This window comes from Amborella trichopoda, chromosome 10 (genome assembly GCF_054954075.1).
Source record: "Amborella trichopoda isolate Santa Cruz 75 chromosome 10, AtrichopodaSantaCruz75HAP2 v2.0, whole genome shotgun sequence".
In the NCBI taxonomy this organism is placed as follows: Eukaryota; Viridiplantae; Streptophyta; class Magnoliopsida; order Amborellales; family Amborellaceae; genus Amborella; species Amborella trichopoda.
In genome coordinates, this window is record NC_142345.1 from 23,751,609 (window position 1) to 23,768,255 (window position 16,647).

A 16,647-nucleotide genomic window follows, 5' to 3' on the forward strand; every position below is an offset into this window, starting at 1 on the left:
TAATACACAGCCCAAACCTTTATGTGAAGCATCACTATAAATCACAAATCGTCCACTCCCCTCAGGAATAGTTAAAATAGGTGCTGAAGTTAATCGAACTTCTAGTTCTTGAAAACTCTCCTCACATTCACTTGTCCACTCAAATTTGATATTTTTCTGTGTCAATCGAGTCAATGGGATTGCGATTCGAGAAAATCTTTCTACAAATTTTCTGTAATATCTTGCCAATCCCAAAAAGCTTCGAACTTCAGTCACATTGCTTGGTTGTTTCCAATTAACAACGGCTTCAACCTTTGAAGGATCAACTGATAGACCTTCTTTTGATATGACATGTCCTAAAAATGTCACTTGTTCAAGTCAAAATTCACATTTACTAAGTTTGGCATACAATTTCTTCTCTCTTAATATTTGCAATAATATTCTTACATGCTGCTCATGTTCCTTCTGATTCTTGGAATAAATTAAAATATCATCGATGAATACCACAATAAATTTATCCAAAAAGGGCCTAAAGATTCGATTCATCAAATGCATAAATGCAGCCGGCGCATTAGTTAATCCAAAAGGCATAACTAAAAATTCATAATGGTCATACCTTGTTCTGAAAGCTGTCTTGAGTATATCTTCACTTTTAATATTAAGCTGATGGTATCCAGATTTAAGATCAATTTTTTAAAACACTTGTGATCCTTGTAATTGATCAAATAAATCATCAATTCTAGGTAATGGATACTTATTTTTCACTGTCACTTGGTTCAACTGTCTATAATCAATACACAATCTCATAGTCCAATATCTCTTTTTGACAAACAGTACTGGAGCACCCCAAGGTGACACACTGGGCCTGATAAAACCTTTATCTAATAATTCTTCCAATTGTTGTTTCAGTTCTTTAAGTTCTGCAGGAGCCATTCTGTAAGGTGCCTTAGAAATTGGTGCTACCCCTGGCAATAATTCAATGGAGAATTCAATTTCCCTGTCAGGCGGTAATCCTGGCAATTCTTCAGGAAAAACGTCAGGAAATTCTCGGATAACCAGAGTGGTATCCAAATTTATTTCTTCCTTCCTATCTTCTTTGATATATACAAGAAAGCCTTGGCACCCTTTTCGAAGGAGGCGGTTAGCTCGAATACAAGAGATTAAATATGATGGGGAGTCTTCTTTGACACCATTGAAGTAAAATACTAGTTGATTCGGAATACTAAAGGTAACAATTTTCTTATACCAATCAATACTTGCATGGTATGTAAAGAGCCAATCCATGCCTAAGATTACATCAAAATCTTGAATTTCCAGGAGTATTAAATCAACCAACAGTTCCTTTTCTTCTATCTTTATTACACATGATTTATACATTATATTGGTGTTAATTGAATCTCCCATCGGTGTGGCTACCTCTAGAATGTATTCTAATTGTTCTGGTTCTACCTTTAAGTGGCATGCAAAGTGTTGTGACACAAATGAATGAGTAGATCCAGGATCAATCAAAACATGAGCTACTTTTTGGAAGATAGTGAGAGTACCTTAGATCACTGATTTTGAGGCCTGAGCGTCTTGCTCAGTAATCGCAAATACTCTTCCCTTCATCTGAGGCTTTGGAGCTATCTCTCCCTGCTTTGGAAGCTGTTGTGTCTGTAGGCTAGGACATTGTTTAATCTGGTGTCCCAATTTTCCACATTTAAAACAGGCTCTGGTATTCCAATAACAAGGGCTTGATCCATGATTTTTCCCACATTTTCTACATGGTTCTATTGGGTTTTGAAATGGCGAGGGCCTTGGCTTCTTGTTTGGCCTTTCAAACTGTTGTCGATTAGATGATGTAGGTCTAACATGACTGTTCTGATTTTTCGTCTTTTGGTAATCTTCACAATCTTTTTCGACAATTTGGGCACGATCCACTATTTCAGCATAAGTTCTTAATTTCAAGACTGATATTCTGCTTCTAATAGCTGGCCTGAGACCCCTTTCAAATTTCTTCACCTTTCTTGCCTCATTGTTAATCATATGTGGTGCAAACCTGGCCAATTCAGTAAACTTGGCCTCGTACTGTGCTACTGTCATATTTCCTTGGATTAATTCTAGAAATTCCATTTCTTTTTTATCTCGAATAAAATCTAGGAAATATTTTTCATTAAATGCGTCTAGAAATACTTCCCAAGTCAAGGTTTTATTTTCTTTGACCAATACTTCTTTTGCCATTCGCCACCAGTGTTGTGCCTCACCTTCTAACATAAAAACTGCCAAGGCCACCTTCTTATCATCAGGACATTCCATAACCTCGAATATTTTTTCCAATTGCATAATCCATCCCTCAGCTTCCAGTGGGTTTACAGCACCCTTAAAAGAAGGTGGGTTTAATTTCTTAAATTGTTCGATATTGCTCCCACCATTTCCTGTAACTGACTGCCTGGGTGGATTGTTGTTTTCCATCTGATGTTGCATTAGAACAACCATATTTTCCAAGGCTTTGTGAATTCCTTCCATATTGGCTTCAGCTATTCTGGATCTTGACTTTATCCCAGTCTGTACACACAATAAATGTGATTTTTAAGTACATTCTTTTTAAATTTCCTAAGGATCTTGAACTTATTGCTCTGATACCATAATTGTCACACCCTAAGAATTTACAATACTGTTATTCCTAAGATGTGACAGGCAAAACATATATACATCTATTGATAGGACAAATTTACAGTGGCGAGGTCTTACAAAGTAAATAAAGAAAGCTAGCACAACAACAGTATCTTCCAAGGTTGATCTTGACTAGCACTCAAAATGAATCCGCAGTTATCCTGAAAAATGTTTACCATAGTTTGATGAGTTTGGCTACTCAGTAAGTGATCATCATAATCCCAAAAATAATCATGTTTGAAAGATATCAATATTTTCCAAAATGAGATCTATTAACAGAAATGCATCAACAATTTCACTTTCAATAAATGCATAATTAAGTATAATCCGAGTAATTGAAATGCTTATAACACTTTTAACAGCAGTACATAATTCAAAGGATTTCACAAAATACCCTACTGGCGTCCCAAGTAGGTCACCTATATACCCCATCAGCGTCCTGATCGGTCCACTTAATCCCTATCGACGTCCCAGATAGGTCCACTTAATCCCTGCAGGTCCACCTATACCTCACCGGCTTACCGGATGAGTCCACTTAATCCCTACCGGCGTCCTAGATAGGTCCACTTATACCTCACCGGTGAACCAGATGAGTCCACTTGCATACTTAAATTATTTCTAAATCTCTTTAAACATTCGAAAGCAGCAATATCATGTACTCAACATATCACTGAAATCATAAATATGAATTTCACTTAAACCATTAATAACAGTCACTCTCTATAACATTTCCAAAATAACCAATCAAATATTTTGGGCTCAAATTTAGAAAGGTAGCAGTTTGTAAAGGCATTCTAGCATAATTGCCAATTTAATATGTATAGAAAAACTCTTATAGAAATTCAAGAATACGGAATTATCACAATTTATGGGATATCAATCCACAAATAAACATTTCACAACAATACTATAATCAATTGCAAAAATGTCAATTTTTAAATAATAAGGCAGTCATTTGCACATGAATTTTACAATGTCTAAATATTCAAAACAGTAGAAAGAAATATCACAATTTTACTAAAAGTAGAAATATCACATTTATTTCTAACAATAGACAAGAAAAATAAATAAATTTATTTTTCTAATTTACAGCATTCAAAATTTCTAACATAGATAAAATATCACAATTTTTATTAAAAAGATTATTTTTCAAGATAATGAGGTCGTGTGCGCATAAAATTTATCATGCCTAAAATTCATGATAATAAGCAGAAATAATTATTTCATTTTATTTTTAAAAAGAATGGATTATTTTTCGAGACAATGAGGTCACTTACACATAAAACTGATAAAATAAAAATCCTAGACGGAAATATCACTATTTATTAAAAATAGACTAATTTTCGGGAAGACGATGTCACTTACCCACAAATATTTGAGAGGGAACTTCGATAAAATTCGGCTAGAGAGAGAGAGAGATCTCAAAATTTTCTAGGGTAGGAGTGCTCACCTCCCCTATTTAAATTCTTAAAACGTATTATTATAATATTTTATTACACTCTACCTCATACTTGAGGTGTCGCGTTAAGCGTCTGTTTTTAACATACGAAAACCACGTCCGCTAAAGGACGTGGCGAGCAGCAGGCAGCAAGAAGCAAAAGCATCAGGCAAAGGCAAAAGCAAAAGTTTAAACCAAAGTAAAAACTTTTGAAAATAGTGATGGTCCTCAAGGACCATCATACTCAAACAGACCATCACCTATTTAAAAGCATCTTTTCTCCGTTTTTTTTTTTTTTTTTTTTTTTTTGAAATTTTAGGATTGTTACATCTTACCTCATTTGCAAATCCTGGCACTGTAAGAAAATCCCAAGTGTATAGAACCAGTGAGAAAGAGCAAAACAACACCAAAACAAAAATTACTGTTAATCAACACATACAAGGATGCTGGAAAAAAAAAGCAAAAAACAAAAACGTAAATTGGATACTTGATTTGAGGTTTTTTAACATATTCTTGATGGCAATATGGGTTTTAGAGATTCCTCATGGTTTGGGGCTTTTGAGTCGCTTTTGACCTTAGATCCTTTGCCATTGGTTTTGATTTTGGGAGCAATGAGGAAGATACTTTTGATTTTGGGAGCAATGAGGAAGAAGATGAGTGAGAGAAGAAGAGAGAGGAAGGTTGTGCAGGAAGGAAAAGAGAAGAGAGAGATGCGGAGATCAGCGTTTTTAGATCGGTGTGTTGGGGTTGAACAGGGCAATAGGGCTTCAGATATGATCTGTGGGTTTTTTAGAGAGAGAGGGGAGAGAGACGATGTAAAGAGAAGAACTTCTACAAGTTTGCGTATTAGAGAGAGAAATAGAATTTTGAGAGAGAGGGAGGTGCTTTGAGAGAAACATGAAAGGAAAACAAAAGTATTGAGGGTATCATTTTAGTTTTCGTTTGAGTCAAAACTCATGGTCAAAGGGGTCAAAGGGGTTGTGAGATAGAAAAGATGGAGACCTTTTGCTTATAAGTAATACTCTCAATCCTTAGGTCTCATGAGATACAGAAGTAAAAAATAAGGGATAAGGAGATATTTTCCTATAACATTTATATATTATACATAAGAAAAATAACATATATATATATATATATATATATATATATATATATATATATATATATATATATATATATATATATATATATATATATATACATTGAGACCAGTTACCTTTGGTACAATGAGGTCACAATTATTTATAACTATCCGATATGAAAGCGACACAAAGTTCGAGAAAATTTATTTTGGACTTTAAGCTTGGTCAATGAAATAAATGCAGCCACCCAATTTCACATCTAATGATCAAAATAAATTGTGACCATCTTGTACCGAAGGTAAATAGTCTCATTATAAACTTTCCCTTACGAAAGTACCTCAAAATTTTTATTATTACTCATATATCTGTTTCTTCAACTTCCTAACAAATTTTTTTTAAAACCAAACAAAAATTGCCTATTAAGCTCGAAAAAAGATGACGGTGTTTACTTTAATTATTCTAATACTTTAAATCTAAATCAAATATGCTAGAATGTCGTTTTGGTTAGCATGACTACATAAAGTTTGGACTTATCAAGGTTCGATTTATTTTTTGGCTCTAAATTAGATATGCTAGAATGTCTTTTTGGCAATTAGATATGCTAGAATATCTTTTTGGCAAGTATGGCTGCATAAAGTTTGGCCTTGTCAGGGTTCGATTTACACCATTTTTTAAAACATCATATTTTTTGGAGTTTTTTTTTTTTTAAATAGCCCCCATCAAAATGGAAGCCAAGACCTCTTGTAAAGAGGGTTCAATTTATTTTTTTGCTCTAAATCAGATATGCTAGAATGTCTTTTTGGCAAGATATGCTAGAATGTTGTCCAAGGGTTAGTCTTATCTGTGCCATTAAGTAGTACAAGTTCTGGGAAAAACCAAAGCGCCAGATCCTTCATTCATTCCCATCCAATCAAAAAAGTTTTTTTTTAAATAGCCCCCATCAAAATAGAAATAGGAGTTTTTTTTTAAAAAAAATAGCCCCCATCAAACATTCCCATGCAATAAAAAAAGTTCTTTTTTAAATAGCCCCCCTCAAAATAAAAATAGGAGTTTTTTTTTTTTTAAATAGCCCCCATCAAATGGAATAGTAGTTCTTCATTCATTCCCGTCCAATAAAAAAGTTCTTTTTTATATAGCCCCCATCAAAATAGAAATAGGAGTTTTTTTTTTTTAAAATAGCCCCCATCAAAATGGAAGCCAAGACTTCTTGTAAAGAGGTACTCATGTAAGAAGCACTACCAACATACCAACCTACAACTTACTAAATAAGAAGTTGCACGTATACCATAAATATTTAGTATTTCAAAAATCGAAAATTCTTAATTTTTGGTCTTTGAAAAACCAAAAATTTTAAAGATTTTGGTTTTTGAAAAACAAAAAATAGAAGTCATTTTTTAAAAAATTGTTAGGAAGTTGAAAAAACAGATATCTATACTACATTATTAATCAAGAGTTAAGGGGTAAACATATGTCACAAGAGTTAATGGGTGGATATATGTGGCAAAGAATAGAAAGGACCCTAATGCTATAGAAATTATAGAATAGGTGACCCTATTGTATAAGTTACATTCTTCATCAGAAATTATAGAATAGGTGACCCTATTGTATAAGTTACATTCTTCATCTTTAGGAGGAGAGAGAAAGAGAGAGATTTCGTACACATCTTTTAGAGAAAGAAATTCCTTTATGGATTTGGATTGTCTTGCCATTTTTTAAGCTAAGCAAATCACCCAATGTGGTAGAGAATTGAGATATTTCAAGAAAATGAGAGGGAGACTCATGAATGGAATAGTAGGAGAGACTCACAAAATTTTTTAACATTATCCTAGAGAAAATTAAGGGGATTTGACAGTTGATAATTAAGGGGATTTGATAGTTGATAGAGATTGAAAAATTTTAGAAATAAATCTGATTTTTCTCTCTTCTCTCTCTCCCCAAATTCCTCTCTCTTCCTCTTTTTCTCTCTTCCCCAACCCCATGACATCATCTCTCTTTCTATCTCTTCTCCACGACCTCTCTTTCTACTTCACGACCTCCTCTCTCTCTCCATGACTATTTCTCTTTTTCTTTTTAACTTTTTCATCTCTCTTTTTCTTTTTAACTTTTTCATTGGTTCATTCCAACTCCATGCGCATACTTTATGTTAATATTTATTAGTTTTCTTTTTTAGTTTTCAATTTTGAGGTTCAAGCAATATTAATAATAATTAGTAATTATAAGTATAATTATAGAATTATTATCATAATATATTTTTTTTGTTTGTAAGGGTATCATGGATTCTTTAGAGATGGTGGGGCAGAATTAAAAGACAATGATACTTAATGCACAATTAAAAAAAAAAAATTTAATGGATATCGATGGTAGTTAATAAGTTATGTTTTTGTAAGGTCTTGAAGATTTTCATAATTACGTGATTCAATGATATGGGAAATCAAAATATTGGGTGATTGATTATGAGAGGAATAAACAATGATTATATATGCCCCTCTAAAATTATTTTATATATAATACTTATTTATACTTAAAAAATATAAAATAATAAAGTTATAATATTCATAAGATTATCACAAAAATTATAATATAATTTATAATAATAATATACATATTATTACAATATTATAATAATAATATTATGTCCTTTTGTTTTATTTTATATAATACTTATTTTGTTTAATGAATAAAGAATAATATATGATAAATATTTATAATATTACTAAAAACAATTATAATATAATTTGTAATAATATTATATTATAATACTTACAATAATACTAATAATATACTACATAATTAATATTACTATAATAATATGATATTATAATACTCATAATAATAATAATAATATACTACATAATTAATATTACTATAAGATTAATTACAATATATTATATGGTTATTGTTATTAATATTATATTTTTAATAATAATAATATGATTATTATTTTATATATATATATATATATCCCTCTAATTTATTTATATACAATACTTTATTATATTTAAAAAATACAGAATAATAAAAATATAATATTAAAATATTATCACAAAAATTATAATATAATTTATAATAATATTATATATATTATTATAATATATATGTCCTTTTGTTTTATTTTATATAATACTTATTGTGTTTAATGAATAAAGAATAATATATATAATATTATTAAAAACAATATAATTTGTAGTAATATTATATTATAATACTCACACTAATAATAATATAGTATAGAATTAATATTACTATAATGCTAATTACATTATATTATATGGTTATTGTTATTAATATTATAATATAATATTATATATATATAATATTGATATATATTATTATGGTTATATATTATTTTAATACTAATATATTACAATATTATTTTATATTATGCTTTATTTTTTATATTATTATTATTATGTAGTATTATTATAGTTTTATAATTATATATCATCGGTGGGTTTAATTACTTTTATGGTGGTTTATATCATTGTAGACAGATGTCGATAATGAATCAATGATAGTATTATGATCTTGGAGTTGGTAGTTAGACTTGGTCAGTGGGAGATGCGAGAGGGGCAGCGGTCATGAGGAGAGTAGAGAGATAAAGAGTACGAGTAGAGAGAGAATAAGGCTTTTCGGCAACTGACAAAATAAAATATCATAGATAAAGTTTCTCGATGATGAAGATTTGTTTCTCATAGGTAGGGTTGAAGATAAAATATCGGTTTGAGTATTTTGTAGAACAAAATGATTATCTTTTTTTCTTTATATTTTATAAAAAATAATTCATAATTCTACTAAAAAGTGTCATGAGTAATTATATTGTCGCATTGTTTTTAATAGCTTCTCAACAAGAAATAAAAAAGCCCCACATTTTCTCTCCTCACCCTCACTCCATAGTTTCTCAATCGCAGAAACCAAAAACAATAAATTATTTGCTCTCTAAAGGTATGGTGCAGGAATAGTAGCTTGGTTAGCAAGTCGGAGACTATTAATAAATTGGCTCACCATAAAATAAAAAATAAATCATTTTTATTTTTAAAAGTCGGATAAAAAAAGGTAATACGGATCGGACAAAATATTTCATATAAAAATATCGCTAATATATCAGATTAGGCTAAAAAAATCGGACAAATTATAATATTAGAAATTTTAAGATTCTAAAAGATAAAAATTATGTCAAAGCTATCAATAACTAATTCATCCATAAAAACTTTACTAGACTAATATAATTGAGTCAATTAATTTAGATGCATCGTGACTCTCATCTAATTATCTAATATTAAATATATAATTAACTAGTATATACCAAAAAAATATACCATATAAATCTACCTATTAAATATTTTAAGAAACATCCCACCTACTTATTATATACCAAAAACAAATATATTATATAAATTTATTCATTAAATACTTTAACTATAGTATGGTGACAAATATACTACATAAATTCATTAAATATTTAAAACATCACACCTACTTAGCTGTTACTAAAAAAAAGTTCATGGTTTTTGTTTTCTCATTACAATGATTTAACTACAGTATGGTGACTATGGTCACTACATAACTATGGTTGAAGTTTTATAAATTTCTTTAATTGAAAATAGGCTCCTGGAAATTTGGTTTTCACATCTGTGTTTACGGTTTAGAGAGAGAATGACGAAGGAAGAGGCTCATAGCCATTAGGGTTTATAGAGAGAGAAGAAGGAAGTAGGAAAAGTTTTTAGTTTTTAGAGAGAGAAGAAGGAATACGGAAGAGTTCATCAGTTTCACAAACCCTAATGGAAGAGGCCCTAACTGATTTTTAGAGAGAGAAAAGGAAAGGAAGATGGGATGCTGATTTGTAATAGTTTGAAGATGATTTTTCTCTCTGATTTAAGTTGTTGTTGGAGAGAAAGCCCTAATTATACTGAGTTGTTGTCTGAGAGAAAGCCTTAATTATACTGATTTGTGAAGAGGCCCTAACGGATTGCCCTAACTGATTTTTTGATTTGTGAAGAGGCCCTAACTTATTTTTAGAGAGAGAAAAGGAAGAGGGTTTTTCATTTTGTCAGGGAAACAACAAGTTTGGGGGATTGCTTGCTCCTGTAAGTTTACAGTTTACACTATATTGTTTATCTTTGTTATCACATAATCAAAACCTATACTTAGACTCTCTGCTTCTCATTCATAAAAGACTATGTTTTGAGCTCTAATTTGTGCCACAAACATTATTTTCATAAAAACAATTATCACATATAATAACAGAAATCTGCATGTATATGATTTTCTTTACACAATAATTTGCTTTACGAAATGATTTGCTATAAACAGTATTATTTCATTTACACAATGATTTTTCATAATAACGACTTTGTTTAAATTTTGAAAAAAGAAAAGGGAAAAAAATTCATGCTTTCAATCTACAACTATGGCTTTGAAGAACACAGTGGGGATAAAAATTTATATTTTAGGTTTTTTTTTAAATAATATTTTTTTTCAAAAGCTTGAAAATAGCAATGTCTGCAGTACACAAAACAGGGGAAAAAATATTCTAGGTATAAAAGGATACGATTTTTTGGCCTGATTTAAATCGAATTATGAAAAAATTGCGTTATGAAAGTAAGCTATTTTTTCACAACCTTTTCAAAAGGTCGCCGTTTAAAACTGTTTCCATAAAAATGCCGATTTTTTGAAAAAATCGCCGATTAAACGGTGATTTACTACCTATGAGTACTAGTAATAAATTAATAAAATAAAATTTTTATTTTTATTTTATTATTGTTTGCCATAATATTCAATAAATTTGTTGATAAAACTATTGACCAATTATTTATTTATGATGGTTTATGCATGCACCCATAAAAACTACTACTAAATCAATGGAATTTTCCTCATGCATGTATACTATGTTTTTCTTTTTCATCATGCATTCTGGACCTTTATGAAATCAAATAACATATGTTCATTTTTATATGGTGCATGCATATTATTATTATTTTTAATTATCATGCAAGTTGTACTTCCATGAAATCAAATAAGATACGTTCACTATTATGTAGTGCAATATTTATCTAGGATAATATTTTGTCTCTGTTTGAAAAAATGTTAAAAGTTTTCGTCTTAATGTAGAAAATTATTATTCTGAGAATTATATCTGTATTCATGTAAATACCTGCCAAAGTATGCTAGACCTCGAGAGATATTGTATTTGTCGCATACTTTACCCAAATAATTTTCAGCATGTGTTTAACATTTGTAGTGATATTATGTAATAACATGAAATAGGTCATAACCGTAGAAACCACTCGTATACGAATTATTGTATGATTTACCAAATTAGTGTTCAATGCATATTCAAATTTTGTAGTAATACTATGTAATAACAAGAAATGGGTCTTAGCCCTAGAAACCACTCAATTTATGAGAGTTCTTTGAACAAAGATAAACATAGAGATACACGTTTCCATGCTCATCATAGAGTGACGCAAATCAACATGTGTAATAGGAACATTCTCAAGATTCAGAAGCCAATTATTTATTCTTCTACTATTCTATTGTATCTTTCACAATAAAAAATTCTTATAAAAATTTTACGTTTTAAATTAATGAATTTACTTTAAAAATGTTTTAACTTTTTCTAAAGTTTGCATATCATCATTTCAAAATTTTAAATATAATTTTATGAATTATCATGCATCCATAATCATTCATAACTAATTTTTACTATTATTATAAACTTTAGAATGTTAGAAAATATTTTTTTGTCTTTAACACAAAGTAGAAATTTAACTTTGTATCTTTTAGGAATTTTTAATGAATCTATATTTTATAATGTGATGTTTAAAATTTATTAAGATTCATGATTAATTTTTATAATTTCACTAGGGACTTCTGTTTTTTTTTTGTGGTTTTTGTATGAATTTTCATATTTCATTCTTTTGTGCAACACACGTAATCCAACTAGTATAAGTAATAAGAGAAACTTTGAGGTATTTCCTTAATTACGGTAACTATAATGGATATAGATGCTATTTTTCCTTATATATAATATAAATATTATTTATATATATAACATGTATTTATATGTTATTTATGGCTGCGGTTTGTATATAGTCGAGGCTCTAAACAATCAACTTAGAGACCACTTTCAAATAAGGTCGAGAAATACGGTTTTAATACTGGAAAGTTTTGTGATAGCCTTAAATTATATTTTCATCTTTAGTTATAAAATTTAAAGCTTCAAAATAGTGTAAATCGAGCAGATCTATGAAAACTTGAAAATCGTGAAAATTGACGGTCCAAAATATGTTACAAGATGCACTATTTCCAAAACTTGAAATCCATTTTTTTTCTCATGTCCATGCATCTTGTTGTTGGGATGATCAATTTGATGATATTCGAGCATCAAAACAACCTCTTCTAGTGAAAGTTGAGGTAGGCTCTAATTTGATTGTTTGAGCCCACGCTCTATATAAACTTTTCCCATTATATATTAATTACTATTGAAATATAATTTATATATTAAATAGGGAAAATTACTAATGCCCCCAAAATGAGCTTTTTAGACCTTCTATCCCCACCTTAACATTTCTTTACTATTCGTTTTAAAAAATCAACTTTTCTTACTAAAAGTCCCCCAGTCAAAAAAAAGATGAGTTAAAGATAATTTTACCCCGTTTGACCTTTACCCCTTACCCTCCTGTTAACTCATTTACTCTGTGTTTTCCTCACGAAACTTGGTTTTTACACATTCCTCTATCTTCTTCTTTACGCTGACGGCTTCTTCCTCAGGGCTCACGGCATCTTCCTCATGCTCACAGCTTTCTTCTTCACCACCACAGCTTCTTTCTCACGGTTTTCTCTATTTTCCTCGGCTTCTTCCTCACCTCTTCTTCCCACCGGATTTCCCTCCCCATTAACTTCCTCATGGTTTTCCCTCTCTACAAATTTCTTTCTCACTCCATTGGCTTCCTTACACTAATCGAATCTCTCTATAGTCAAAATAAACAACATAGAGGAAATTCCAACCCAATATAAAAGTATTATAGAGAGAGAGGAGATGAGAGAGAGTGTCTGTGTTTGAGAGATATAGAGGGAGATTTTGCACAATATAGAGGTATTCTAGAGAGAGAGAGATAGAGATTTCGCACAATAGAGGTACTCTAGAGAGAGAGAAAGATAAAGATTTCACACAATAGAGGTATTCTAGAGAGAGAGATATCACACAGCACAGATGTTTTCTAGATAGAAAAAGAAGGTTGTTTGGTGAAATAAAACCAGTATTTATAGCAAACAAAGAATGAAGGAACAAACCAAGAACTTCGAGCATTTTTGGGGGATCCGGTATTTATGAAATGCACTTCGGCATTTTTTGAAAGCACTCTGAAGATTAGTTCACTGTAAAAAATCATTCCGACACCTGTAAAATGTTGGGTTTATGTGGCCTTTAAAGGCCTTATGAGTGCTTGTAAAATGAAATGATATAGTGGAACATGAACTCAGTGGGAGTGTGGTTTCTCGTGGACCATACTAAGCAAACGATGGTTTGCTGATACCGATCTGTGCTCAACAATTTAGGCCAGTCAGTTGGGAAAAATCCATGTTATCTGGGCATGAAGAACAAATCGATGAGGGTTTATGAGTTAGCCCTTGATGAGGTCGGAGAACATACTCGGATGAGTGAGCCGAGGGACTGTGTGATGGTGGCCTATAGAGACAGGGGCCAAAACCTCATCCATATACCATCACACGGCATGCATATCGATAGATCATTCGGAAAAGCTAGAAATCCACATTTTAGGGTGAAACGTATGCATGTGCGAGAGATACCCATATACGTCATAGAGCTGTGGTCGTATAAGGTCTTGGTGACCTTGACTTGTCTCTAAGGGAGGACCTATAATCCACAGATTGGGATTGCGACCCCTTGACTCATCCGCCAGACTTTGATGACCGGCTAATGAGCCTTCGCTTGAATTGTGGGTCATGGGAAACACGGGGTCGGTTCGATAAGGCCAGTGTGGTCTGTAGTCCACAGTTGAAGATGGAGTGCCCCATGATTGCAACTTAAATTCCTTAACCATATGGATCCATTTCCCATCAAGTTAATTTAATTTTGTTTTATGATGGAAATTATTTTAGAATTATTATTTGAATTGTTATGAGTCATTTGATATTTTATTTATAATTTTTTTTTGGACTTATAAAAATGAAGATATTGATTTTACAAAATTATAAAATTCAAATAATGTTTTAGAATTTTTTTTTGATAATTTAAAATTATATAAAATATCATGGAGGGGCCTATAGTGCACATGGGCCTACCATGTGTCAAGAGGGTGGGGCCCACATGTGCCACACATGGGTGGCATGCCCCACCCATTGGATTCTTTCTTGGAGTTTAAGTTATTTCATGTTTTGGTAATATTATGTTATGGCGTGTGGTCAAATAAGATATGAAATATTTTGACCATGTATTGACCAAATATTGAAAGTGTATATTGACTTGATATATTTTTGAAATATTTTGTGAAAGATTATGGAATGCATAATCTCTACACCTTATCTATTTCTCTCTTTTAAGAAAGTTTATCTCTCTCATGTTTGATTTTTTTATCCCACATTGTGAAAGAACCAAAAGGCTTAGGTTATGGAGTTCTTCTCTCCTATATCTCAAATATAGATTTATGTCTAAAGGTTTTAGGGTTTAGCAAATAAAGAATTTATTTATCTCAAATTAGGTTGCTAAACTTGATTTTTCTAGAGATATGACGCATGTAGTAATTAATCGGTGCTGCTTTTATCATATAGAGAAGTGAAAGTTATTGCAACGAATTGTTATTATTTCTATCTAAGAGAAAACCCTAAAATGACTCACCGTAACATAACATCACAAAGCCCCAAAAACCAGAACTCGAGCCCCTGGCCTTGATCCCCAAATCACCACGTCCTAAAAACCTTGAAAGAAACCCTAGATTGTGAGGTCCTCCATGAAATAGCAGCCGCAGGAGTAAAACCAGAACCCCAGCCTCTGGCCTTGATCCCCAAATCACCACGTTCTAAAAATCATCTTGAAAGAAACCCTAGATTGCGAAGTCCTCCATGAAGTAGTAACAGCAGGAGTCCATATATTTATTTGTCTTCATGAAAATCCAGTTCTTATTTCCTCTCACATTCTCTCTCAAATTACAAGCCCTTTCATTAACGCTTGTTTCCCTACTTTAAGGTAGTCTCTATGAGTCTTTATCTGGCCAAAAAGAGAAAGAACCCTAAGTCCACTCTCCGTCAGGATGCAGGAACCAACTCCGTAGGTTATATGGATCAGTTCCCCTAGAGCCAATCTTACTCGGGCAGACGGAATTAACTGAGCTCCTCTTATCAACCAAAGCTAACTGAGCTCCTCTTATCAGCCTAAGCTAAGCCAGGCTCGTGCAAAAGGCCTTGTCTATCGCCTTTGCATTCAGAAAGGTCTCTCTCTCGAAAATCTAACTTTTCACTAATGACTCCAACTTTCATATCTGAGTGCAATGGCGGACGGAATAGTTGAACGAATTGGACCTCTCTCTCTCCCCACAAAATCCTAGTTATTCTTGGATTTCTTATGCAGTGAATGGCGTTAATTGTGATATTTCAATTAAGTAGGCGATCTTTAGGTGGGCAGAACAAAATTCAGAGATAGGGCAAAAAAACTCTTGAAAATCAGTCTAAATTTCATTCTTGTTATAAACCAAGCTACAATATTTTATGAAACCTCAATGTTTCTGAACTTTGAACATTTTTGTACTAGAATGAAGGAAAACATTTTTGTACTAGAATGAAGGAGAAGGAAGGGAAGGAGAGTAGTACGCAGCGATTCGAATTTTGCAGCGTGTGCAGGCTCAACCATGACCAAGGCCGGCGCCACAACTACTTCCCCTCTCACAAGTCATCCTTCTCTCTCCTCCTCTCCAAATTTAAATCCAAAATTCAAGATGTCCGCTTCTTCCTGAAAAACCCCTCTGTCCTCAAGCCAGAGGATGTATCTTGCAATCGATTCTGGTGTGTTTGCTGCGAGCACGATATCAATGAACTCAACAGCACCTTCGCCTGGTACTATGAACCCCAACCATACTCTCTCTCTCTCACTCTTTGCTTTCCTTCTTTTGGCTTTGTTCCTGCTGTCTCCTGTGCTTCCTCACTCACTCTGTTTCTTCTAACTATATTCCTTCTTTTGAGCTCCCTCCCCCTCCCTCTCTCTCTCTCTCTGCCACTTACTTCTTTTGATCTTTTACTTTTTCATTTCAGTTGTTACAACTGTTAATTTCTTATCTCTTTTTGAGCATTGAATGTTGCTTATGTTATTGAGTTTTATTGGATTGCAGTAGCAACGCCATTGCTCACCTGACAAGCTCAGGGCACTTAAAGGTTCTCAAGTCTTTCTTGTGGAAATACGGTGGGGGAATGGATCGAGTTGATTGGCTTAGGATTTCTCAAGCGGATCGTGAAAGGGTTAGTCATTTTCTCTTCCTTTTCATCTCC

The 16,647-nt window shown here is 32.0% G+C and overlaps 1 protein-coding gene across 20 annotated transcripts in view; it reads left to right on the plus strand.

Moving 5' to 3' along the window:
- Positions 1-9,901: 9,901 nt before the first annotated feature.
- Positions 9,902-16,647, plus strand: part of LOC18423446 (coiled coil protein) — a 47,061-nt gene continuing 40,315 nt past the window's right edge. For 6 of the 20 annotated variants that reach the window (XR_002282640.2, XR_016043228.1, XM_011628635.3 and 3 more), the window contains exons 1-3: positions 9,902-10,235; positions 15,917-16,218; positions 16,491-16,617. Coding sequence is in view for 6 of the 20 variants with exons in the window: in XM_011628635.3 (XP_011626937.1) it covers positions 15,944-16,218; positions 16,491-16,617 (402 nt within the window). In the remaining 14 variants the exon portion in view is untranslated. The remainder of the gene's footprint in view (positions 10,236-15,916; positions 16,219-16,490; positions 16,618-16,647) is intronic. The other 14 variants (XR_016043227.1, XR_016043229.1, XM_088850170.1 and 11 more) reach the window with 3 other exon arrangements.